The sequence below is a fragment of the Procambarus clarkii genome, chromosome 19, assembly GCF_040958095.1.
Source record: "Procambarus clarkii isolate CNS0578487 chromosome 19, FALCON_Pclarkii_2.0, whole genome shotgun sequence".
Taxonomy (NCBI): Eukaryota; Metazoa; Arthropoda; class Malacostraca; order Decapoda; family Cambaridae; genus Procambarus; species Procambarus clarkii.
The window spans coordinates 27,949,442-27,976,913 of record NC_091168.1 but is presented as its reverse complement, the minus strand read 5'-3'; the positions used below and the strand labels follow the sequence as shown (position 1 = coordinate 27,976,913).

Sequence of the window (27,472 nt, the reverse complement as noted above, 5' to 3'; positions counted from 1 at the left end):
ATGATTAGAGGCTGAGGTCAGGGTTGTGGTTGACTGCTATCGTCAGGATGGTTCTGGGTTGAACAAAACCAATTAAGCTGTTAGGGTGCGCGAACCATCGTTCATCACATCAAATGGTCAGTGAGCAAGTCCAGAAAATGGCCTTCCAGGCGGCGTGGCAACACAGATTAGGACATTTTTTATTTTTTTTTATTTCCCATCGAAGAGCGAGTTAATTGGGCAGCGTCACTCATCCTGTAAATAAACACATCGCCATAGCAGCATGTTCAACATCCCCAATAGAAGAAAACCTGTTGTTCATCCAGGATACGGGCTCACCATAGCCCGTGCTACTTGGAACTTTTTGTTCTAGGTAGCGAATCTTAAACAACATGTTCATCCTGTCACTTGTACCCAGACTCAGCAGGGACCTGCCTGTCTCTCCTTCGCTCTCAGGACCAAAGGGTTTGGCAAGCAGGAGAACGAAGAAACTTGAGGACAAGGTTGAAATCTCTGGAAGCAGGCAGAGGACGGCGGCGAGGAGGGGCAGGAAGATCACTGGCATGTCCGCTGTGAATGGGAGTAGTCTTGTCTTTCAAGTAGTTTGATACTGTATTCTTTGTTTCTTCAAGAGGCTGTGGGGCGGCACGGGAGGCTTCCTTAGGGCGAGGAGGAGTGGCTCAGTCTCCTCGGTGGCTCGTGGGGGTGGGGGGGGGGGGGGTACTGGTGGTAGGTTTAGTTAATAACTATATTTACTGTCTCAAGTGAACAGCTTATTAAACAAGAAGATTAACATTGGCCAACCCCTGAACTTACGTTATCTTGCGGGTACAAAGTGGGAGAATCTTTTAAGTATCTATATTTGACAGATAGTGTTTTCCTAATTCAAATAGTGTGGGGTTTACTATGCTATACATATTTCTAATGAGTCTAAGATGTTCACATTCTCTCAGGTAGTGGTCAAGGCGGTGTCCGTCACTCTCACCACAGATTCTGCAACTCCGCTGCTCAACTGTTGTTTCCACCCCGAGTCTCCACGGATATTTGTATTCAAGACGGAGTCTCGCTATTACCGATTCTCTCCCTCGAACGGTAGACGGACGGTAGACATTAGGACGGTAGAGCGACGGTCTCGTTTCATGCAGGTCTGCGTTCAATTCCCGACCGTCCAAATGGTTGGGCACCATTCCTTCCCCCCGTCCCATTCCAAATCCTTATCCTGATACCTTCCACGTGCAATATAGTCGTAATGACTTGGCGCTTTCCCCCTGATAGTTCCCTCCCCGCTGCCACCTCCTCTTCGTCCATAATGATTGGTGTCGCCAGCAGCAACCACGTTGTACCAGCGAACAGATTCACTGATTTGTGCGTCTATCCTCCTTTCCTCAGTTACCTTGTCACGGTGATATTGCCTGATATTATTAGTTATAATAATACCTTCAGTTATGCAGAAGGGCGGAATCATACTATTACCACTATGTCTGTAGGTTAGATTAGCATTTTAAAAGCACTATACACAATCACCTTCTGCGGTTGATTGTTCAATAAATCCCTGAACTATACGATTAACTCACGTTTCTCTCACCCTGTCCATGGAGGACAGAAGAAAATGTATATATGTTGGTTAGCATTGTAATTGTATGGCCACGTCTGTGGTAGAAAATAATAATAATAATAATAAACACTCCTCTAGGGGCAAAAGAGAAGTCAAAACCCCCTTCATATCCTGGGTACACTTGAGGCATTTGCTGTGTGATGGGTTTGTACACCTCTAGGCTCCAGGGGTCGTGTCTATAATAGGTTGGTGTTTCAGGGGCACAGTGTCAGGATCTAGGCTTCACAGGGGGAAGAGAGTTAGTCCGGCTTGAGGGACCACAGGGGGGGGGGAGGTTGTGGTGGTTGTGACAGGGGGGGGGGGAGGTTGTGGTGGTTGTGACAGGGGGGGGGAGGTTGTGGTGGTGGTGACAGGGGGGGGGGGGAGCGTCCCTCACACCTGCTCTGGGATTGCTTATGTCACCACTTGTTTAAGTTTACCTGTGCCAAGTTCTGGTACATTGGAATACTTGCATTCATGACCTTGTTGTATTTTTGAGTATTAATTGTAAACCAGTCCCACAACTATTCCCTTGTTTCGTTACATGGTTTAATTAACATCAGATCCTCCTCACCTCAGTCCTATAACTATTGATCAGGTGTTATTGAACAGGGGCCAGATTCACGAAAGCACTTACGCAAGCACTTACGAACGTGAACATATTTTCCTCAATCTTTGACGGTTTGGTTACATTTAATAGACAGTTTACAAGCATGAAAACTTGCCAATCAACTGTTGTTATTGTTATAAACAGCCTCCTGGTGCTTCGGAGCTCATTAACTGTTTAATAATTGGAAACAAAGCCGCCAAAGATTGAGAAAAGATGTACAGGTTCGTAAGTGCTTGCGTAACTGCTTCGTGAATCTGGCCCCCTGGTCAACACCAGCAGAGGTGTCCACGGACTAGACGAGTATCAAGATGCTGTCTACAGTTCATATGTTGCATAGTTTGTTGTGCTCCCCATACTTATCCTGCAATTGGTTGTTTATTGTGCAACCTATACTCACGCTGTGAGCGGTAGCGGAACAAGGATTAGAGAGCACAAAGGGTCATTTATCAGATCTCAGCGGAAACCTGCACATCATTAATTGCAATCAATCTGGACACGACATAATTACAGTGACAGGTTGTAGCGTGGTATTATGCCTATCGCAGCCCTTTTCATGACCTTCCCCTTCTTCATTCCCCTCTTTCTTCCCCATTTACCTCTTTCGTCCCTTTATTCCCACTAACTATACCCCTCTGCCCTCTCATCACCCCTTTCCATCCCTTTTTCTGTACCTCCTCTACCCTCCTCTGCTTTCCCCTCCCCTCCCCTGCTCTCCTCTGCCCTCTCACCACCCCTCCCTCCCCCCCCCAGGGTGACGCAGCACACCCCCACCTCACTAGCATAAACAAGACGCGAAAATAATTAAAAATGCCAACCGGACCCAGATCTTATTTTTCCCTCTTAGCTCCATTCCCGCCTCCTGGTCCCCTCGCTTACACCCCGGCGGTTCCTCCGGCACCAGCAGCGGCCACAGCGGCAGCAGCAGCAGCCCTACCACCACCACCAGCAGAAGCAGCAGTAGCAGCACCACCAGCAGAGGCAGCAGTAGCAGCACCACCACCACCAGCAGAGGCAGCAGCAGCAGAAGCAGAGGCAGCAGACACATAAGAAGCAAATACTCAATGCACTGTGTGAGGTGACTGGGAATCCACTACTTCACCTGTTTAACAAATCATTCCTAAGCTGAGTGCTGCCCACACAGTGGAAACATGCAATAATTGTTCCCTTACCGAAGCCCAATGACCCTGGTAATTCAGTCTCGTGTCATGCACATGCAAGATGCTTGAAAGGATCATCCTAAACCGACTGTTGCACAAAACAGGCAGACTAGGGGGGGGATGGGGGGGGGCGGGGGTCAGTGGATTTGTTAATGAGACGGAGAACAGCCAATTGTATAGATAATTACTTGGCTGATGACACAGCTAAGTACTCTAAATTTGTGAGATATATGAGGCAGGCACCACAGCATTTATACCACAGCAGAGAAGTAAATGCAGACAACAGGAATGATTTAATTAAGGGAACTTAATTAAATAAGATTAATTAAATTAATTAAATTAAAAATAGACAACAAATGGAGTCAATATAAGCGGCCAGACTCACCAGTGCCGTAGATAAGCACAACATATGTCTGCACTTTAGGTAAATTGGTTGGTTTGGTTTGTGTAAATTAGGTTAGTTTGGGTAAATGAAGAAATCCACAAGGGCCGTGCCGAGGGTTCGAACCTACGTCCGAGAGGATCCCAGACACTGCATTAATCGACTGAGCTACGACATGGTAAAAAGAATTGCAACCGGGAAATCATCCTGATTTACCAACGGATCCTGCAGTCTCTCCGAGATTTCTCGGTCGCAATTCTTTTGACCATGTCGTAGCTCAGTCGATTAAGGCAGCGTCTGGGATCCTATCGGACGTAGGTTCGAGCCCTCGACACGGCCCCTTGTGGATTTGTTCATTTGATGCATCACGCTGTTATGATTTCTGTGTGTAAGTTAGTTTGAGTACGTTACGGTCATTTGAATAAGTTGATTTGAGTTAGATTGGGTTAGATTGGGTAAGATTAGGTCGGTTTGACATCCAGTGGGCGAATCATCTTGCGTAGGATGTGACTTGTATCCCCTCAGAGGCACTAATGAAGGACTCAAGTGTAAACAAAGCCTTCACTCCCGCCACTGAGTGTAAATATGAGGCCAGACGAGTCTCTCTTGGCACCAGTCTGTATGGTGTGGCTGGCCCACACCAGCCCCTGGCCCACCTCCCTGACCCACACCACCCCTGGCCCACCTCCCTGACCCACACCAGCCCTGGCCCACCTCCCTGACCCACACCAGCCCTGGCCCACCTCCCTGACCCACACCACCCCTGGCCCACCTCCCTGACCCACACCAGCCCTGGCCCACCTCCCTGACCCACACCAGCCCTGGCCCACCTCCCTGACCCACACCAGCCCCTGGCCCACCTCCCTGACCCACACCAGCCCCTGGCCCACCTCCCTGGCCCACACCAGCCCCTGGCCCACCTCCCTGGCCCACACCAGCCCCTGGCCCACCTCCCTGACCCACACCACCCCTGGCCCACCTCCCTGGCCCACACCAGCCCCTGGCCCACCTCCCTGACCCACACCACCCCTGGCCCACCTCCCTGACCCACACCAGCCCTGGCCCACCTCCCTGACCCACACCAGCCCTGGCCCACCTCCCTGACCCACACCAGCCCCTGGCCCACCTCCCTGACCCACACCAGCCCCTGGCCCACCTCCCTGGCCCACACCAGCCCCTGGCCCACCTCCCTGGCCCACACCAGCCCCTGGCCCACCTCCCTGACCCACACCACCCCTGGCCCACCTCCCTGGCCCACGCCAGCCCCTGGCCCACCTCCCTGACCCACACCACCCACTGGCCCACCTCCCTGACCCACACCAGCCTCTGGCCCACCTCCCTGACCCACACCAGCCTCTGGACCACCTCCCTGACCCACACCACCCCTGGCCCACCTCCCTGACCCACACCACCCCTGGCCCACCTCCCTGACCCACACCACCCCTGGCCCACACCAGCCCCTGGCCCACCTCCCTGGCCCACACCAGCCCCTGGCCCACCTCCCTGACCCACACCAGCCCCTGACCCACCTCCCTGACCCACACCAGCCCTGGCCCACCCTGACCCACACCAGCCCTGGCCCACCTCCCTGACCCACACCACCTCTGGTCCACCTCCCTGGCCCACACCAGCCCATGGCCCACCTTCCTGACCCACACCACCCCTGGCCCACCTCCCTGGCCCACACCAGCCCCTGGCCCACCTTCCTGACCCACACCACCCCTGGCCCACCTTCCTGGCTCACACCAACTCCTGGCCCACCTCCCTGGCCCACACCACCCCCTGGCCCACCTCCCTGACCCATACCACCCCTGGCCCACCTCCCTGGCCCACACCACCCCCTGGCCCACCTTCCTGGCCCACACCACCCCTGGCCCACCTCCCTGGCCCACACCAGCCCCTGGCCCACCTCCCTGACCCACACCACCCCTGGCCCACCTCCCTGGCCCACACCACCCCTGGCCCACCTCCCTGGCCCACACCACCCCTGGCCCACCTCCCTGACCCACACCACCCCTGGCCCACCTCCCTGGCCCACACCACCCCTGGCCCACCTCCCTGACCACTGGCACACTAGCCAGGCCAAGGAGCACACTAGCCAGGCCAAGGAGCACACTAGCCAGGCCAAGGAGCACACTAGCCAGGCCAAGGAGCACACTAGCCAGGCCAAGGAGCACACTAGCCAGGCCAAGGAGCACACTAGCCAGGCCAAAGAGCACACTAGCCAGGCCAAGGAGCACACTAGCCAGGCCAAGGAGCACACTAGCCAGGCCAAGGAGCACACTAGCCAGGCCAAGGAACACACTAGCCAGGCCAAGGAGCACACTAGCCAGGCCAAGGAACACACTAACCAGGCCAAGGAGCACACTAGCCAGGCCAAGGAGCACACTAGCCAGGCCAAGGAGCACACTAGCCAGGCCAAGGAGCACACTAGCCAGGCCAAGGAACACACTAGCCAGGCCAAGGAGCACACTAGCCAGGCCAAGGAGCACACTAGCCAGGCCAAGGAGCACACTAGCCAGGCCAAGGAGCACACTAGCCAGGCCAAGGAGCACACTAGCCAGGCCAAGGAGCACACTAGCCAGGCCAAGGAGCACACTAGCCAGGCCAAGGAACACACTAGCCAGGCCAAGGAGCACACTAGCCAGGCCAAGGAGCACACTAGCCAGGCCAAGGAGCACACTAGCCAGGCCAAGGAGCACACTAGCCAGGCCAAGGAGCACACTAGCCAGGCCAAGGAGCACACTAGCCAGGCCAAGGAGCACACTAGCCAGGCCAAGGAGCACACTAGCCAGGCCAAGGAGCACACTAGCCAGGCCAAGGAACACACTAGCCAGGCCAAGGAGCACACTAGCCAGGCCAAGGAGCACACTAGCCAGGCCAAGGAGCACACTAGCCAGGCCAAGGAGCACACTAGCCAGGCCAAGGAGCACACTAGCCAGGCCAAGGAGCACACTAGCCAGGCCAAGGAGCACACTAGCCAGGCCAAGGAGCTCACTTGCCAGGCCAAGGAGCTCACTAGCCAGGCCAAGGAGCACACTAGCCAGGCCAAGGAGCACACTAGCCAGGCCAAGGAGCACACTAGCCAGGCCAAGGAGCTCACTAGCCAGGCCAAGGAGCACACTAGCCAGGCCAAGGAGCACACTAGCCAGGCCAAGGAGCACACTAGCCAGGCCAAGGAGCTCACTAGCCAGGCCAAGGAGCTCACTAGCCAGGCCAAGGAGCACACTAGCCAGGCCAAGGAACACACTAGCCAGGCCAAGGAGCACACTAGCCAGGCCAAGGAGCACACTAGCCAGGTCAAGGAGCACACTAGCCAGGCCAAGGAGCACACTAGCCAGGCCAAGGAGCACACTAGCCAGGCCAAGGAGCACACTAGCCAGGCCAAGGAGCACACTAGCCAGGCCAAGGAGCACACTAGCCAGGCCAAGGAGCACACTAGCCAGGCCAAGGAGCTCCCTAGCCAGGCCAAGAAGCTCACTAGCCAGGCCAAGGAGCTCACTAGCCAGGCCAAGGAGCAGAAACAGTCAGGAGGTTGACTTCCTTCAAGGCGCCGCACAACCCAGTGAGTCATCTGAGGACGACGTACATATTAGGGTATGAACTCCTGTCATACGGCCAGGGGGGGGGGGGCAGTTGGGAGAGGAGCCTCGTGCAGCACGGCCACTGTGGGAAGAGGGGCCCCGTGCTGCACGGCCCCTGTGGGGAGAGGGCCCCGTGCTGCACGGCCCCTGTGGGGAGAGGGCCCCGTGCTGCACGGCCCCTGTGGGGAGAGGGCCCCGTGCTGCACGGCACCTGTGGGGAGAGGGCCCCGTGCTGCACGGCACCTGTGAGGAGAGGGGGTTACTGATGGGTACTCACACCTACTCACTCATTCACTGTAACTCACTTTCTCACTCGCTCCCTCACCATCCCCATTCATCGACACTTACCCACCAACCCGCCCATTTACCTATTTACTCACTCACTCACTTTCACCTCACATTATCTTGTGAAGTGAAAGTGTTATCTTGTTATATCTAGCAAAGATAACAGCTTCAAAACCGATATCTTGGGGACTCGTAAGCTAAAGTTTCAGACAAAGCAGATCGAAACAGACAGTTAGGTAAGGACATAGATAACATATATTCGCGGGAACAAGTTTTTTTTTTTTTTGGTCAAGTTTTAATTTAGCGAACAAGACTCTAGTTAAAGGAACCAACCCGCCTCAAATTATGGTAGTGATGAAGATGTAGTGAGGTGGGGGCTGTTGAATTGGTGCGGGGGGCTGGTGTATTGGTGGGGGCTGTTGTATTGGTGGGAGGCTGTTGTATTGGTGGGGGCTGTTGTATTGGTGGGGGGGGGGTTGGTGTATTGGTGGGGGCTGTAGTAATGTTGGGGGGCTGTTGTATTGGTGGAGGGCTATTGTATTGGTGGGGGGCTGTTGTATTGGTGGGGGGCTATTGTATTGGTGGGGGGCTGTTGTATTGGTGGGGGCTGTTGTATTGGTGGGGGCTGTTGTATTGGTGGGGGCTGTTGTATTGGTGGGGGCTGTTGTATTGGTGGGGGCTGTTGTATTGGTGGGGGCTGTTGTATTGTGGGGGCTGGTGTATTGGTGGGGGCTGTTGTATTGGTGGGGGGCTAGTGTATTGGTGTGGGCTGGTGTATTGGTGGGGGGCTGGTGTATTGGTGTGGGCTGGTGTATTGGTGGGGACTGGTGTATTGGTGGGACTGGTGTATTGGTGGGGGCTGGTGTATTGGTGGGGACTGGTGTATCGGTGGGACTGGTGTATTGGTGGGGGCTGGTGTATTGGTGGGGGGCTGGTGTATTGGTGGGGGGCTGGTGTATTGGTGGGGGGCTGGTGTATTGGTGGGGGGCTGGTGTATTGGTAGGGCTGGTGTATTGGTGGGGGGCTGGTGTACTGGTGGGGGCTGGTGTATTGGTGGGGGGCTGGTGTATTGGTGGGGGCTGGTGTATTGGTGGGGGCTGGTGTATTGGTGGGGGCTGGCGTATTGGTGGGGCTGGTGTATTGGTGGGGGCTAGTGTATTGGTGGGGGCTGGTGTATTGGTGGGGGCTGGTGTATTGGTGGGGCTGGTGTATTGGTGGGGGCTAGTGTATTGGTGGGGCTGTGTATTGGTGGGGGCTGGTGTATTGGTGGGGGCTGGTGTATTGGTGGGACTGGTGTATTGGTGGGGGCTAGTGAATTGGTGGGGCTGGTGTATTGGTGGGGGCTGGTGTATTGGTGGGGGCTGTTGTATTGGTGGGGGCTGTTGTATTGGTGGGGCGCTGGTGTATTGGTGTGGGCTGGTGTATTGGTGGGGGCTGGTGTATTGGTGGGGGCTGGTGTATTGGTGGGACTGGTGTATTGGTGGGGGCTGGTGTATTGGTGGGGGCTGGTGTATTGGTGGGGCTGGTGTATTGGTGGGACTGGTGTATTGGTGGGGGCTAGTGTAGTGATGGGGCTGGTGTATTGGTGGGGGCTGGTGTATTGGTGGGGGCTAGTGTATTGATGGGGCTGGTGTATTGGTGGGGCTGGTGTATTGGTGGGGCTGGTGTATTGGTGGGACTGGTGTATTGGTGGGGGCTAGTGTATTGGTGGGGCTGGTGTATTGGTGGGGGGCTGGTGTATTGGTGGGACTGATGTATTGGTGGGGGCTAGTGTATTGGTGGGGCTGGTATATTGGTGGGGGCTGGTGTATTGATGGGGCTGGTGTATTGGTGGGGGCTTGTGTGTTGGTGGGATTGGTGTATTGGTGGGGGCTGGTGTATTCGTGAGGGGCTGGTGTATTGGTGGGGGCTGGTGTGTTGGTGGGATTGGTGTATTGGTGGGGGCTGGTGTATTGGTGGGGGGCTGGTGTATTGGTGGGGACTGGTGTATTGGTGGGGGCTGGTATATTGGTGGGGGCTGGTGTATTGATGGGGCTGGTGTATTGGTGGGGCTGGTGTATTGGTGGGACTGGTGTATTGGTGGGACTGGTGTATTGGTGGGGGCTAGTGTAATGGTGGGGCTGGTGTATTGGTGGGGGGCTGGTGTATTGGTGGGGGGCTGGTGTATTGGTGGAGGTCTGGTGTATTGTTGGGGGCTGGTGTATTGGTGGGGGGCTGGTGTAATGGCGGGGCTGGTGTATTGGTGGAGCCTGGTGTATTGGTGGGGGAAACTGGTGTATTGGTGGGGGCTGGTGTATTGGTGGGGCTGGTGTATTGATGGGGCTGGTATATTGGTGGGGGCTGGTGTATTGGTGGGGGTTGGTGTATTGGTGGGGGACTGGTGTATTGGTGGGGCTGGTGTATTGGTGGGGGGCTGGTGTATTGGTGGGGGGCTGGTATATTGGTTGGGCTGGTGTATTGATGGGGCTGGTATATTGGTGGGGGCTGGTGTAATGGTGGGGGCTGGTGTATTGGTGGGGGCTAGTGTATTGAAAGGGCTGGTGTATTAGTGGGGCTGGTGTATTGGTGGGACTGGTGTATTGGTGGGGGCTAGTGTATTGGTGGGGTTGGTGTATTGGTGGGGGGCTGGTGTATTGGTGGGGGGCTGGTGTATTGGTGGGGGGCTGGTGTATTGGTGGGGGCTGGTGTATTGGTTGGGGCTGATGTATTGGCGGGGCTGGTGTATTGGTGGGGGCTGGTGTACTGGTGGGGTCTGGTGTATTGGTGGGGCTGGTGTATTGATGGGGCTGGTATATTGGTGGGGGCTGGTGTATTGGTGGGGGCTGGTGTATTGGTGGGGGCTGGTGTATTGGTGGGGGCTAGTGTATTGATGGGGCTGGTATATTGGCGGGGCTGGTGTATTGGTGGGGGCTGGTGTATTGTGGGGGCTGGTGTATTGGTGGGGCTGGTGTATTGGTGGGGGCTGGTGTATTGGTGGGGGCTGGTGTATTGACGGGGCTGGTGTATTGGTGGGGGCTGGTGTATTGGTGGGGGCTGGTGTATTGGTGGGGCTGGTGAATTGATGGGGCTGGTATATTGGTGGGGGCTGGTGTATTGCTGGGGCTGGTGTATTGATGGGGCTCGTGTATTGGTGGGGCTGGTGTATTGGTGGGGGGCTGGTGTATTGGTGGGGCTGGTGTATTGGTGGGGGCTGGTGTATTGGTGGGGGCTGGTGTATTGGTGGGGCTGGTGTATTGGTGGGGGCTGGTGAATTGGTGGGGGCTGGTGTATTGGTGGGGCTGGTGTATTGGTGGGGGGCTGGTGTATTGGTGGGACTGGTGTATTGATGGGGCTTGTGTATTATCGGGTCTGGGAGACTACCAGTCCTGGGTACTAACAGAAGACTACCAGAGTCCTGGGTACTAACAAGAGACTACCAAAGACCTGGGTACTAACAGGAGACTACCAGAGTCCTGGGTACTAACAGGAGACTACCAGACCCTTGGGTACTAACAGGAGACTACCAGAGTCCTGGGTACTAACAAGAGACTACCAGACCCCTGGGTACTAACAGGAGACTACCAGAGTCCTGGGTACTAACAAGAGACTACCAAAGACCTGGGTACTAACAAGAGACTTCCAGAGTCCTGGGTACTAACAGGAGACTACCAGACCCCTGGGTACTAACAGGAGACTACCAGAGTCCTGGGTACTAACAGGAGACTACCAAAGACCTGGGTACTAACAAGAGACTACCAGAGTCCTGGGTACTTACAGGAGACTACCAAAGACCTGGGTACTAACAAGAGACTACCAGAGTCCTGGGTACTAACAAGAGGCTACCAAAGACCTGGGTACTAACAAGAGACTACCAGAGTCCTGGGTACTAACAGGAGACTACCAGAGTCCTGGGTACTAACAAGAGACTACCAGACCCCTGGGTACTAACAGGAGACTACCAAAGACCTGGGTACTAACAAGAGACTACCAGAGTCCTGGGTACTAACAGGAGACTACCAAAGACCTGGGTACTAACAAGAGACTACCAGAGTCCTGGGTACTAACAAGAGACTATCAAAGACCTGGGTACTAACAAGAGACTATCAAAGACCTGGGTACTAACAAGAGACTATCAAAGTCCTGGGTACTAACAAGAGACTACCAAAGACCTGGGTACTAACAAGAGACTACCAGAGTCCTGGGTACTAACAGGAGACTACCAAAGACCTGGGTACTAACAAGAGACTACCAGAGTCCTGGGTACTAATAAGAGACTATCAAAGTCCTGGGTACTAACAGGAGACTACCAAAGACCTGGGTACTAACAAGAGACTACCAGAGTCCTGGGTACTAATAAGAGACTACCAAAGTCCTGGGTACTAACAGGAGACTACCAAAGACCTGGGTACTAACAAGAGACTACCAAAGACCTGGGTACTAACAAGAGACTACCAAAGACCTGGGTACTAACAAGAGACTACCAGAGTCCTGGGTACTAACAAGAGACTACCAAAGACCTGGGTACTAACAAGAGACTACCAAAGACCTGGGTACTAACAAGAGACTACCAAAGTCCTGGGTACTAACAGGAGACTACCAAAGACCTGGGTACTAACAAGAGACTACCAAAGACCTGGGCACTAACAAGAGACTACCAGAGTCCTGGGTACTAACAAGAGACTATCAAAGACCTGGGTACTAACAAGAGACTACCAAAGACCTGGGCACTAACAAGAGACTACCAGAGTCCTGGGTACTAACAAGAGACTATCAAAGACCTGGGTACTAACAAGCGACTACCAGAGTCCTGGGTACTAACAAGAGACTACCAAAGACCTGGGTACTAACAAGAGACTACCAAAGACCTGGGCACTAACAAGAGACTACCAAAGACCTGGGTACTAACAAGAGACTACCAAAGACCTGGGTACTAACAAGAGACTACCAAAGTCCTGGGTACTAACAGGAGACTACCAAAGACCTGGGTACTAACAAGAGACTACCAAAGACCTGGGTACTAACAAGAGACTACCAGACCCCTGGGTACTAACAAGAGACTACCAAAGACCTGGGTACTAACAAGAGACTACCAGACCCCTGGGTACTAACAAGAGACTACTCAGCTCCTGTCTGTGTCTCCCCCGGGGCATCAAAGAGCCCAAAGCAGTCAATCAATTTCCGTCAATAAATCTATCAATGTCTCTCAAATTTTTGTTGAGTAGAGAATATTCAAATTGAAAGTCAAAAACTTTTATGTCAGGTTAATGGAGATTTTAATTGAGCTAGAGTGGCCCTAATTTGATTTTTTTTATGGAAAAAAAGTGATGTATTCTCTTAAGGAACCTACGAGCCTTATTTTCTTTTTAGATGTAATATTTCATAAAATTAATAATTCATTATTTCATCTTTACTCTAAGATAATTTTGAGCCCAATTTCTTCCTCTTTTAGTTAACGTAATGGTTTCTCAAATAGCCTAAAGTATTTAATTAAAAAAATACAGTATGCCTATACAGAAGCCTATAGATTGTCATTGACATATGATTGTCGCTGTATTCTGTATTTGGCGGATAACTGTGGTACTGAAGTTGTAGTTTGAGCGCTTGTTTGGTGGCCCCTATGTTGTATGATGGCTCCCATGTGTTCCATGGTGGCCCCTATGTTGTATGATGGCTCCCATGTGTTCCATGGTGGCCCCTATGTTGTATGATGGCTCCCATGTGTTCCATGGTGGCCCCTATGTTGTATGATGTATGGCTCCCATGTGTTCCATGGTGGCCCCTATGTTGTATGATGGCTCCCATGTGCTCCATCTTGGCCCCTATGTTGAATACTGACATCATGTGTTGCATGGTGGGCCCCTTGTGTTGCATGGTGGGCCCCTTGTGTTGCATGGTGGGCCCCTTGTGTTGCATGGTGGGCCCCTTGTGTTGCATATAGGCCCCTCGTGTAAAGAATCATTTACCGTGACAAGTTATTTAGGAAGATTATATCCTTGTATATCACACTCCGAGGCGTCATCTGTCTTTAAGAAAGTACCACGATATCCAGATTTTTTTTTTTTTTAGAAATTCTAAGCATTCACCGGATAGCGAACCTAACCTAACCTAACCTAGACCATGCCAGCCTATCCCAACTTAGACCATCCTAGCCTATCCCAACCTAGACCATCCTAGCCTAACCCAACCTCTCACTATACTTCTCATAGATAAAAGATGAACCGTTGATAGTGCGTATGGTGGGTCCGACACCGTACACGCTCACAACACACATGACTGCTGATAGTGACTTCAAAATTGAATTTTGCCTGGGAGATTGATGTGCCTGGGACAGGGGGGGTGGGGGTCTGTCCCCTCCCTCTCTCTCTCATCTGTTGCGCCGCCCTCTCACGCCTCTCCTGGTCCCTGCATCATCGCCTCTTTGTCATTATATATCATTTATCTTGTCTATCCCTTTTATACCCTCATCCCTTATTACCATTTACTCGAGACTTTGTGTTTCCATTTCAAGTCCTTTATTCTCTCTCTCTCCCTCTCTCTCTCTCTCCCTCTCTCTCCCTCTCTCTCCCTCTCTCTCTCTCCCTCTCTCTCTCTCTCTCTCTCTCTCTCTCTCTCTCTCTCTCTCTCTCTCTCTCTCTCTCTCTCTCACCGTTGTCGTGTTGAACCAGTCCTTCTTAACTATCCCTTATCTTCCACTATCCCCCCCCCTAGCCCAATTAACCTATTCCCTACAGTCGTTTACCGTCCCCCCCCTTCCCCCATCTCCTCCCCCACCCCCATATTCTCCCCCACCCCCATATTCTCCCCCACCCCCATATTCTCCCCCACCCCCATATTCTCCCCCACCCCCCCCCCCACTCTGTAGACGAGACTCCCTAGCTTCACGCCATGTTAAATTCCCCTGACATTTAAGTCATATTTTTCATGACTTTTCTTTGTCTATTTTTTGAGGGGAGGGGGTGGGGGAAGGGGGTGAGGGGAGGGGGTGGGGGGAGGGGGGTGAGGGGAGGGGGTGAGAGGAGGGGGTGTGGGAAGGGGGTGAGGGAAGGGGGTATGGGAAGGGGGTGAGGGAAGGGGGTGAGGGGAGGGGGTGAGGGGAGGGGGTCAGGGGGAAGGGGAGGGGGGAGTGGGGAGAGGGTGATGGGATGTGATGGAGGGAGGAGGTGGGGGACGGGGTAGGGGGAGGAGTTGATTGATTAAGGGAAGGGGGAGGAATAGTGGGGAGGGGAAGAAAATGGAGGGAAGTAGGGGGAAGCGAAGTTCCCCCCTCTTCGTCAGGACGGTAGAGCGACGGCCACGCTCCATGCAGGATCGGCGTACATCGGTTGATTGACAGTTGAGAGGCGGGACCAAAGAGCCAAAGCTTAACCCCCGCAATCACAACTAGGTGAGTACACACACAAACATAAGAAGATTGTCAAAAAGAAACTATGAAGATGATATTGCCTCCAAAGAGACAACCGAAACTCCTACTTAGCAATAAGACGGGAAAATGACATCAACCAAGTAGTGACCGGGTTAAGAAAAAGGGGAAGGCCAGTATACAGAAAATGATAAAGAAATGTGTGAGGGGCTCAATGCCAGCTTCCACGGAGTGGTCACTACTGAGCCAGAACAGCTCCCAGAGCTAGATGAGGCAGCAGCCCCCTGATGAGAAGCTACTAAATATTGAAGTAACAACAGAGGAAGGTAGAAGACAGCCAGCATCACTGGATGTAACTAAAGCTACTGGACCAGATATAATATCACCATGGGTGTTAAAAGAAGCAGCACAGGCCCTCAGCATACCTCTAGGACTAATCTATTATGAGTCAATTACACAGGGACAATTACCCGGTTGCTGGAAGAAGGCAAATATGGTGCACATTTACAAGAAAGGATGAAGGGAAGAAGCCCATTGCTACAAACCAGTGTCGCCTCACAAGCATCCACTGCAAAGTACTTACAAAAATAATAAGATTGAGACTGGTTGCACACCAAGAAAGAATTATGTTTGTAAGTAAACAACAACACGGCTTTAGAACAGGGAAATCATGCCTGACGAACCTCCTGGAGTTTTATGATAAGGTAACGGAAATAAGGCACGACAGAAGGATGGGCAGATTGCGTATTTCTGGACTGCCAAAAAGCCTTTGATACAGCACCATACGGAAGGCTGTTATACCAACTTGAGAGGCAGGCGGGAATAGACGGAAACGCACTATCATGGGTAAGGAATTACCTGACAGACAGGTGTCAGAGAGTGACAGGAGTTGAGTCTTATACCTAGAGCATACCTGGAGAGTGTTTCGAGAGTTCTACTCACCGAGTCCGGCTTGGCGCCAGGCTCGATATGTCAATGTTTTGTAGACGATGTCAAACTAATGAGAAGCGGTGAGACAGATGAGGATTGTAGGAGTCTCCAAGATGACTAGAACACGCTGTACATCTGAGCCGAGAAATGTCTCCTAGAGTTCAACGCCAGCATATGCAGGGTGATGAAAATGGGAACAGGAGGCAGGAGACCGAAAGGCCAGTTCACGATAAAGGGAAACTATATCCCTTTAACAAGTGAAAAAGACCTGCGAGTGGACATAACACCAAACCTAACTCCAGAGGCCCATATACATAAAATACCGTCAGCCGTATACTCTGGCAAAAGGCAGAACATCCTTCAGAAACTTAAATAAGGAGGCTTTTAGGTCACTGTATACCGCCTATGAGAGGCCAGTCTTAGAGTATGCTGCCCCATCATGGAGCCCCGATCTTAAAAAGCACATAAGGAAGCTCGAAAAGGTGCAGAAGTTTGCAACGAGACTCATCCCAGAGCTGCGAGGGATGAGGTACGAAGACAGACTGAAGAAACTAAACCTGACGACGTTAGAAAGGAGGAGAGGGAGAAGGAGGGGACATGATACAGACGTATAATACTTAGAGGGATTGTCAGTGTGGACAAAAAGGAAAAGTTTACAATGAATAACAATAGAACAAAGGGGCACGGATGAAAGCGTGAAATTCAGATGCGTGAGAGAGATGTTAAAAAGTTTTCTTTTAGCGTAAAGGTAGTGAGTAAATGGAATGACCTAAAGGAACAGAATGTAGAGGCTAACTCCATTCATAACTTTAAAGCAGGTATGATAAGGAAATAGGTCAGGAGTCACTGCATTAGACAACCGGCGGAAATATGGTAAGTACAAACACACATCATATATATATATATATATATATATATATATATATATATATATATATATATATATATATATATATATATATGATGCTGACTCCTTATGTTCCCTGCGCCTTCAGCCTGAAGTCTCCAAAGGAATTTGTTGACTTACTGCGGGGCACACGGGCCACAGGGATAAGAGCCTCGTTGGACGTAGAATCGCTGTTTACCAACGTACCTGTGGACGAGACAATCGGGATGATAGCCGACAGAGTGTATCGTGATCCAGCCTGTACTCCTCTTGACATACCAGAAAATATTCTGAGGAAACTACTCCAAGCTTGTACTAAAGAGGCACCCTTCTTGAGCCCGGATGGACACATGTATAAGCAAGTAGATGGGGTCGCCATGGGTTCTCCCCTAGGTGTCCTGTTTGCAAACTTCTACATGGGTACCATCGAGCAAAAAGTCTTAGTCGACATGAACTTGAAACCGGCCATATACTGCAGGTATGTTGACGACATTTTTACACAGGTACCTGATGTCAGACATCTGCAGGAGCTGAAGGAGGCATTTGAGCAGAGTTCCGTGTTGCGTTTCACTTACGAGATGGAAAAGGATGGAAAGCTGCCCTTTCTAGATGTAACAGTCATGGAAAAGAGCGGAGGTTTCCACACTGCAGTCTACACTAAGGAAACGAACATAGGAATGTGCCTAAATGCCAACAGCGACTGCCCAGACAGGTACAAGAGGAGTGTTGTTAACGCATATGTCGACCGTGCTCTCAGCCACAGCTCAGAATGGAAGCAAGTCGACGAACTCTGTAGGGTAAGGCAGGTCCTAGTCAACAACGGCTTCTCCAATGGTTTCGTCGAAGACATCATAAGAAGGAAAGTGAAACGCCATGCAACCTCTGAAGAGACAACTAACACAACACCTATACCCCCTATTAGACTATTTTACAGGAACTTCTTTTCCACAGCTCATAAAACAGAGGAAAGGGTCCTGAAAGATATTGTTAATAGAAACGTTATCCCTACAGACAAAAATCAGAGGATACAACTGACGATTTACTATAAAACCAGAAAAACGGCCAGCCTACTCATGAGAAACTCTCCAGACACAAAACAGAACGCTTTAAAAGAGACTAACGTCGTCTATGCCTTCAAATGCCCTCTTGGGGACTGTAAGCTCCAAAAAACCCAGTATATAGGCAAGACAACAACATCTCTTTCTAGGCGTTTAACGATGCATAAGCAACAGGGCTCCATTAAGGAACATATAATCTCTTCCCACAACCAAACCATCGCCAGAGAAATCCTAGTAAACAACACAGAAATCATCGATAGATACAGCGATAGCAGGCGGCTTGACGTTTGCGAGGCACTACACATCAAGAAGTCAACACCAGCAGTCAACAGCCAATTAATGCACAACTATATTCTACCCACCTCAAGACTCCGCTCCAATATAGAAGCATCAAGAAATATGGACCAATAGGCTTTCTGCAAACACTTCTAGTCAATACCCATTGTTTCGTGTTCTGTCTTGTGTTGATACTTTTAATACCCTATTAATACCACCTCTTGTTCTGTCTTGTGTTGATGAAATTAATACCCTATTAATACCACCTCTTGTTCTGTCTTGTGTTGATACCCTATTAATGCGACCTCACCCCATCCACCTCACTCAAATGTAGATATAAAATCGGAGATGCGTAAGTTCTATTCAGTTGTGTATTTGTAAACTAAAGTCTTTGAAAATGTAATAAGTTTTACGAAACGCGCTCGTGTCGCGTCAGACTAGAAATAAAAATGAATTTTGGAGAATTGATTTTTGATTTACCTCCAACAGTGAAAAGAAATGTACGAAAGATTGAGAAAATTCGTGTTAGAATTATTAATCTTACTTTTTCGGTCATATTTAATAATATATATATATATATATATATATATATATATATATATATATATATATATATATATATATATATATATATATTTAAGAGTAGGGCGTTTCATTTAGTTCCACCATTTCCCTATTATATTAGATAAACCAAACTCAAGACACTAAGCAATATAGTGTTGTGAGTATGTGACTCATCCATTAGAAACCTGTTCTGCCCAACTCCTGAGGACCTCATAAGAGCAATTATAAATGACCTGATCGCTGCACAAATTATAGGGGTTTAGAATCTCTTATATGGATACCATCTCACATAAATATAACCCATCATAATGACAGACATTGTAGCCCAATTAGCGTGTAACACCGATGGGGTTGATGTAGACCAAAGTATCCCCATCTTTGTTCTTAACTATATTGTAACAAAAATTCAGGTCTGAAAGGAGAAAACCTCACATTCTCAAAGGTCTGAAAGGAGAAAACCTCACATTCTCAAAGGTCTGAAAGGAGAAAACCTCACATTCTCAAAGGTCTGAAAGGAGAAAACCTCACATTCTCAAAGGTCTGAAAGGAGAAAACCTCACATTCTCAAAGGTCTGAAATCACTATAATCACACCCTGTTGCCATAATAATGTTACATTTACAAATACAAATTCAGAAGGAAAAAACCAGCCATTAGATCTAAGACAGTCAAATTCTAACTTCTTCACATTTTTGCAAAGCACACGAAAGTAAGGTTTAAGCAATGTTAACATTAAGTAACTTAAACATTAACTAATTTAAACATCAAATAACTTAGGCATTGAATATATGAAAAAATAAGTAACCTAAAAGTTTGTAAATTGACATTTAAGTAACCTAAACATTTAAGTAACATAAACATTACGTAAATTTTTTTTTAACTTAAACATTATATGAGTTAAATATTAAATCAGTAAAATATTCAATAACTTAAATATTAAGTAACTTAAATATTAAGTAATTTATATACTAGGTAACTTAAAACATCAAATCACAACACCAGATATTTATATTATCTTGAGACGGTGACCAGGTGTGTGTGGTGGGAGGAGGCAGAGGTCGCCGCTTGACAGGGGCCAGGTGTGTGTGGTGGGAGGCAGAGGTGGCAGCTTGACAGGGACCAGGTGTGTGTGGTGGGAGGCAGAGGTGGCAGCTTGACAGGGGCCAGGTGTGTGGTGGGAGGCAGAGGTGGCAGCTTGACAGGGGCCAGGTGTGTGGTGGGAGGAGGCAGAGGTCGCCGCTTGACAGGGACCAGGTGTGTGTGGTGGGAGGCAGAGGTGGCAGCTTGACAGGGGGGCCAGAGGAGACCCACACAGGGGGCCACAGTAAGCAGTAATGGTTGAACATGGTGACCCGGGCTTCCTTAAGGCGCCCTCCAGGTCTGGCCCGAGCCCGATACCCCCGTACATGGCGACGCTGACTAAGAGGCGAGCGTTGTGGAACACGCGGCAACCGCACGATCCTGTCGTTAACCTTACCTGCCCTGGTGGCTCCTGCCACCACTGCTACCACCTCCCCTGGTGGCTCCAGCCACCACTGCTACCACCTTCCCTGGTGGCTCCTGCCACCACTGCTACCACCTCCCCTGGTGGCTCCGGCCACCACTGCTACCACCTCCCCTGGTGGTTCCTGCCACCACTGCTACCACCTTCCCTAGTGGCTCCTGCCACCACTGCTACCACCTCCCCTGGTGGCTCCGGCCACCACTGCTACCACCTCCCCTGGTGGCTCCTGCCACCACTGCTACCACCTCCCCTGGTGGCTCCTGCCACCACTGCTACCACCTTCCCTGGTGGCTCCTGCCACCACCACCACCTATTAAACTGATGGTTAGGCTGTTACAGTTCTTGTTAATCCCGTGACCACACCATTAGTACAAAACACCAACAAATATTATCGAGGTACAACTCTCTGTAGCGGGAGACTCAAACAGGTGTTCAACTTTACAGAGGCGGTAGCCGTTCAACAGGCTTTTGAACATGCGCTTGTTGAACACCGACAACATGTTATCATTCATATAGATTCGATAACTGCCACTGAACCTTTGCAACTAACAGAACAAATGTGGACATTTACCTATCACCCTCTGGCTCAGATTAAGAAAGTAATTAGAAACAGAGCAATGCAAAAGATGTACAGTGACCACAACACAGCAGTTACAACATCAGGATCTGCGGGTTGGTACAAGAATTCAACCAACTACGAACCACTTAGTCTGATGAAAGGGAACAGTAGTGCAACAGAAGTACACTTACATCGCATCAGGCTTGGATACCCATGTGCATGGGAAATAGGCTTACAGATTCCAGAAGATGAGAGGAAATGTCAGCACTGTGGAGAAATGCCCGACTGACCACTGGAACATTATCTAACACAGTGCAGAGTTACAACTACAACAGACCACTGCAACATTATCTAACACAGTGCACAGTTACAACCACAACAGACCACTGGAACATTATCTAACACAGTGCACAGTTACAACCACAACACACCACTGGAACATTATCTAACACAGTGCACAGTTACAACTACAACAGACCACTGCAACATTATTTAACACAGTGCACAGTTACAACCACAACAGACCACTGGAACATTATCTAACACAGTGCACAGTTACAACCACAACAGACCACTGGAACATTATCTAACACAGTGCACAGTTACAAACTACATTAAAATTTCAACTTAGATTCAACAGAGCAGAAGTTGTTAAACACGTGGGACAAATTCTTACTGAAGCGACCATACGAGTCATAAACACTTATACTCCGCCCAAGTAAAACAGAAACAACCAACACTTAGTGGGTCAGCCAAAGGCTTAGGGCCCGTGCAGTGGGCCAGACAGAGGCTTAGGGCCCGCGCAGTGGGCCAGCCAGAGGCTTAGGGCCCGGGCAGTGGGTCAGCCAGAGGCTTAGGGCCCACGCAGTGGATCAGCCAGAGGCTTAGGGCCCGCGCAGGAATATCCTTGCTGAAAAAACAACTTTTGGAGAATGAGTTTAGTATAGGCTGTGATACTCAGCCTACTCACGACTCGGCTGCTTCTGTCTCCACCACGTCGAATATGTTAATTTTTACATCAGACCTGTCTCTTGTTGTCACTGTGTCCGGACTCTTACTGCAACTGTGTCCGGATTCTTACTGCGTCTGTGTCCGAGCTCCTACTACTACTGTGCCCGGACTCTTACTGCCAATCTGTCCGGACTCCTACTACTACTGTGTCCGAACTCCTATTGCCAACGTGTCCGGACTCCTACTGAAACTGTGTCCGGACTCCTACTGCCAACGTGTCCGGACTCCTACTGCCAACGTATCCGGACTCCTACTGCCAACGTGACCGGACTCCTACTGCCAACGTGTTCGGACTCCTACAGCCACTGCATCCGGACTCCTACTGTCAACGTGTTCGGACTCCTACAGCCACTGCATCCGAACTCCTAGTACCACTGTGGCCGGACTCCTACTGTCAACGTGTCCGGACTCATACTGCCACTGTGTCCGGACTCCTACTGTCACTCTGTCCCGTTTCGTACTGCCACTATGTGTCCCGTTTCGTACTGCCACTATGTGTCCCGTTTCGTACTGCCACTATGTGTCCCGTTTCGTACTGCCACTATGTCTCCCGTTTCGTACTGCCACTATGTGTCCCGTTTCGTACTGCCACTATGTCTCCCGTTTCGTACTGCCACTATGTGTCCCGTTTCGTACTGCCACTATGTCTCCCGTTTCGTACTGCCACTATGTGTCCCGTTTCGTACTGCCACTATGTCTCCCGTTTCGTACTGCCACTATGTCTCCCGTTTCGTACTGCCACTATGTGTCCCGACTCGTTCTGTCACTATGTGTCCCGACTCGTTCTGTCACTATGTGTCCCGGGAACATGGATCCACATCAGCATAATGTCACTATTACCAGCACATGAGAAAAATAGGGAGCGGGAGAATGTAATTGGGAACTGTCTTCAGTTTAAGAAACATTTTACCATGGGCGGCTTTAATTAATATCTCGTGTAATTGAGCATACTCCTCACGTGACGAGGGTCTGAAGTGGAGAAACTTTTGGTCAGTTTTGTCGCAAATTGGCCCTTTATTAGCTTTTTTAGCTGCTTTTTTTGTTAATTTTTAAACTAATTTTTAGTTAGCAAAGCATTTAACATCCATTTTTTTGTCTGGGAGAGCCATGGTTGGCCTTCCATTGAAGGTCTGGGATATGATATAAGGGAGAACTTGGCAGAGGGAAGGATGGGCAATTAACACTGTTGAGACAGTAGTTGTAACTACCGTGCCTTGAATTGCTCATAACAGCTTCACCCTGATCTTCTTTTTTCAGGCCTTTTTAACGAGTACATTTAAGACGACCGAGGTTAATATTACAACTACGGCTGTTAATGTTACCGAGAGTACCGACGCACCGTGGGAGAGTACCGACCCACCGTGGGAGAGTACCGACCCACCGTGGGAGAGTACCGACCCACCGTGGGAGAGTACTGACCCACCGTGGGAGAGTACCGACCCACCGTGGGAGAGTACCGACCCACCGTGGGAGAGTACTGACCCACCGTGGGAGAGTACTGACCCACCGTGGAAGAGTACTGACCCACCGTGGGAGAGTACCGACCCACCGTGGGAGAGTACCGACCCACCGTGGGAGAGTACTGACCCACCGTGGGAGAGTACCGACCCACCGTGGGAGAGTACCGACCCACCGTGGGAGAGTACCGACCCACCGTGGGAGAGTACCGACCCACCGTGGGAGAGTACCGACCCACCGTGGGAGAGTACTGACCCACCGTGGGAGAGTACCGACGCACCGTGGGAGAGTACTGACCCACCGTGGGAGAGTACCGACCCACCGTGGGAGAGTACCGACCAATGTGGGAGAGTACCGACCCACCGTGGGAGAGTACTGACCCACCATGGGAAAGTACTGACCCACCGTGAGAGAGTACTGACCCACCGTGGAAGAGTACCGACCCACCGTGGGAGAGTACCGACCCACCGTGGGAGAGTACCGACCCACCGTGGGAGAGTACCGACCCACCGTGGGAGAGTACCGACCCACCGTGGGAGAGTACCGACCCACCGTGGGAGAGTACCGACCCACCGTGGGAGAGTACCGACCCACCGTGGGAGTGGCAGTATACGGAAGTATCACTGCCCATCTCTCTTATAAGTTATGTATTGTCATTGAAATCAAAATCCTTGTGTACCATGAGAGGTCATATTACCGGGGTCAATAAATAATGTCAAAGGTTAATTTGAGAAATCATTATTAATTCATAATTAATATAATATTAACTCGTTTTCGGGGATATATATATATATATATATATATATATATATATATATATATATATATATATATATATATATATATATATATATATATGTGTCGTACCTAGTAGCCAGAACGCACTTCTCAGCCTACTATGCAAGGCCCAATTTGCCTAATAAGCCAAGTTTTCATGAATTAATTGTTTTTCGAGTACCTAACCTACCTAACCTAACCTAACTTTTTCGGCTACCTAACCGAACCTAACCTATAAAGATAGGTTAGGTTAGGTTAGGTAGGGTTGGTTAGGTTCGGTCATATATCTACATTAATTTTAACTCCAATAAATTTTTTTTTACCTCATACATAATGAAATGGGTAGCTTTATCATTTCATAAGAAAAAAAATTGAGAAACTATATTAATTCAGGAAAACTTGGCTTATTAGGCAAATCGGGCCTTGCATAGTAGGCCGAGAAGTGCATTCTGGCTACTAGGTACGACGCATTATATATATATATATATATATATATATATATATATATATATATATATATATATATATATATATATATATAACAATTTAAAGATGTAATTAGGTGTTAATTGCCTCACCGCCACAAAACCATGTGACCCTAGACCGGGTAGAGAGTGCTGCCACTCTCCTCTTGTAGAGTGACAGTACTCAGTAACCACCAAGACAAACTGTTATCAACAAAGGAGAGTTATGGACATATATGGTTCAATATATGTTAATTAACAAACCACCTAAACCAGTTGTTAACTCCACGTAAATCGAAACGTCAATTAAGGGTAGTTCTAAACCAATAATTCCTTAAGTCAAAATAATTATCAAGTTATCTCTTAACAAATTCAAATGATATTAAAACTTTTTTTTTTTAAATAGAAATGGAAACCACGAGGAAAAAGCAATATGCCATGAAGCTCGTGGAAGGAATAGGAGGAGAGGATAGAAGGGGGGGGGGATAGTAAGGGAGGGATAGGAAGGGGGGATAGGAGGAGAGGATAGGCGAGGACAGGAGAAGAGGATAGGAGGAGAGGACAGGAGGAATGAGTGAAAGAACGATTTCATACCCTTTACATCCTCGGGGATCGAACGCCAACCTAATAATGATGAGGATAACGATCGAGTGATGATGAAGATAACGATCAATAATGATGAGGATAACGAGCAATAATGATGAGGATAACGAACAATAATGATGAGGATAACGAGCAATAATGATGAGGATAACGAGCAATAATGATGAGGATAACGAGCAATAATAATGAGAATAACGAGTACTAGTGATGAAGATAACGAGCAATAATGATCAAGATAACGAGAAATAATGATGAAGATAACGATCAATAATGATGAGGATAACGAGCAATAATGATGAAGATAACGAGTAATAATGATGATAACGAACAATAATTATGAAGATAACGAGCAATAATGATGATAAGGAGCAATAATGATGAGGATAACGAGCAATAATGATGAAGATAACGAGTAATAATGATGATAACGAACAATAATTATGAAGATAACGAGCAATAATGATGATAAGGAGCAATAATGATGAGGATAACGAGCAATAATGATGAAGATAACGAGTAATGCCAACACCACTGGAGCCAGCGTGCGTCACTGCGCACCTATCCCCGCGCATGTAAACAAAGCCACGAGTCCAACCTCAAGAAGATAAAATAAACAATAAAGAGAAGAATAGAAAGTTTTTTGGGGGGTATTTTTTGTTGTTGTAAACCTGAAAATCGACCATATATATTCAGCTTCCAAAGTCGACTTTCGCCTGCCGTCCGTCGTGCTGGTTAGGTCGCTAGTGTCACATATGTCACCTTCACTCTGCATGATGGGCACGCAAAAATAAACCCAGAATGAACTATGCCCTGACGAATCTGAATACCCCAGCCCCCCTCCCCACACCCCCTTTCTTACCACGTCCCCCCCCCTCCCCCCACCCCCATTTCTTACCACGTCCCTCCTCCCTCCACCCATCCATGTCCCCACCTCCCCCCACCCCCCATTTCTTACCACGCCCCCCCCCCCTCCTCCACCCATCCATGTCCCCACCTCCCCCCACCCCCATTTCTTGCCACGTCCCTCCCCAACCCATCCATGTCCCCACCTCCCCCCACATAACTAAACCCCCATTTTCACCCCATCCTCCCCCCACCAACCAACCTGACAACTTATAAAAACCCCAAAATGGTTTACTAACATTCGTCAACGAGGTAAACCCACAATCCCACACAGTAAACCCAATAGAGACCCAGAAATCGGACCTCACCAAAAGGACCCAAATCCCCCCCTCCCCCCCTCCCACCCCACACCCCACCACCTACCCCAAAAAAACACCGCTGATAATTAAGGAGCATGACTTACCTGCGCTTACAAAAACACACACCGACAATCCGCATCATTATCTTCGTTTTTACAATGCTATTACGATTTATGGGATTTCTTGGCTAATGGATCTCAAGGCGTCTTGAGAAAGAAGGGAAAAACACATAGGCACTTAGAAGAGGTTTAATAAGCTTGGGTGTGGGAGAGAGAGAGGGAGAGAGGGAGAGAGGGAGAGAGGGAGAGAGGGAGAGAGGGGAGAGAGAGGGGAGAGAGAGGGGAGAGAGGGAGAGAGAGAGAGAGAGAGAGAGAGAGAGAGAGAGAGAGAGAGAGAGAGAGAGAGAGAGAGAGAGAGAGAGAGAGAGAGAGAGAGAGGGAGAGAGAGTCTTGACTTACGATGGAGGCTAGAGTAACGGTCTCGCTTTATGCAGGTCGGTGTTCAATCCCTGACCGTCCACAAGTAGTTGGGCACCATTCCTTCCCTCCCCCCGTCCCATCCCAAATCCTTATCCTGACCCCTTCCCACTACTACATAGTCGCAATAGCTTGGTGATTTCTCCTGATTGTTCCCTTCCCTACCTACCCCCTACAGGCACCCCTGAGCCACCAGGTCCCATCTGGGGTTCCTCTTGAAGCTGCTGCTGGACGCAACAGTCTGCTCGGCCCACTTGGCTAATACAAATAAAGTCTTTACCTATTTCAGTCTTCTCGAGGTTTGTATATCTTTCCCTATGATGGATACTTAATAGATCATCATATCCCTCCTTAAAAGATCAATATTCCCCCTAAATTCCCCCCTAATTGATCACTATATACCCCCCCCCCTAACATGTCATTATATTCTCCTTATAGATCACTATCCCCTAATAAATCATTATCCACATTAATAAATCATTATCCCTCCTGATAGATTATTATCCACTCTAATAGACTATTCAAGTACATCAGAAATAGAAAGGGTTCCAATATTGATCTTTCGACGGCCGGTGGTCAACAGTCTGACGGAGCGTCAGAATTACTGTGGTTTTTATGTCACTGAAGCACCGATAATGTGACGTTGTGCTCGATTGTGTTAAAACTGAAGTGTATTAAGCGTGAAGACAGGTTGCAGGGTCTCTCTCTCTCTCTCTCTCTCTCTCTCTCTCTCTCTCTCTCTCTCTCTCTCTCTCTCTCTCTCTCTCTCTCTCTC

General features: G+C 49.6%; 2 protein-coding genes across 2 annotated transcripts; one reads left to right on the top strand and one right to left on the bottom strand.

Annotated features, from left to right (window-relative positions):
* The first annotated feature begins 1,228 nt into the window (after nucleotides 1-1,228).
* Nucleotides 1,229-7,261, top strand: LOC138366363 (micronuclear linker histone polyprotein-like). Its single transcript, XM_069327398.1, has 2 exons — nucleotides 1,229-1,344; nucleotides 5,800-7,261. Exons 1-2 carry the CDS (start codon nucleotides 1,229-1,231, stop codon nucleotides 7,259-7,261), a joined length of 1,578 nt encoding a protein of 525 aa, XP_069183499.1.
* A 15,774-nt stretch (nucleotides 7,262-23,035) lies between these two features.
* Nucleotides 23,036-23,806, bottom strand: LOC138366362 (uncharacterized). Its single transcript, XM_069327397.1, has one exon. The coding sequence runs from the start codon at nucleotides 23,804-23,806 to the stop codon at nucleotides 23,036-23,038; it is 771 nt and encodes a 256-aa protein (XP_069183498.1).
* Nucleotides 23,807-27,472: the final 3,666 nt, after the last annotated feature.

What these genes read in the sequence shown, in the direction of transcription:
- LOC138366363 (XM_069327398.1), top strand. Translation starts at nt 1,229, where the DNA reads ATGACTTGGCGCTTTCCCCCTGATAGTTCCCTCCCCGCTGCCACCTCC. An exon ending in GCGAACAGATTCACTGATTT is followed by an intron (nt 1,345 to 5,799) that starts GTGCGTCTATCC and finishes CTGGCACACTAG; the next exon opens with CCAGGCCAAGGAGCACACTA.
- LOC138366362 (XM_069327397.1), bottom strand. Translation starts at nt 23,806, where the DNA reads ATGGGCAGTGATACTTCCGTATACTGCCACTCCCACGGTGGGTCGGTA.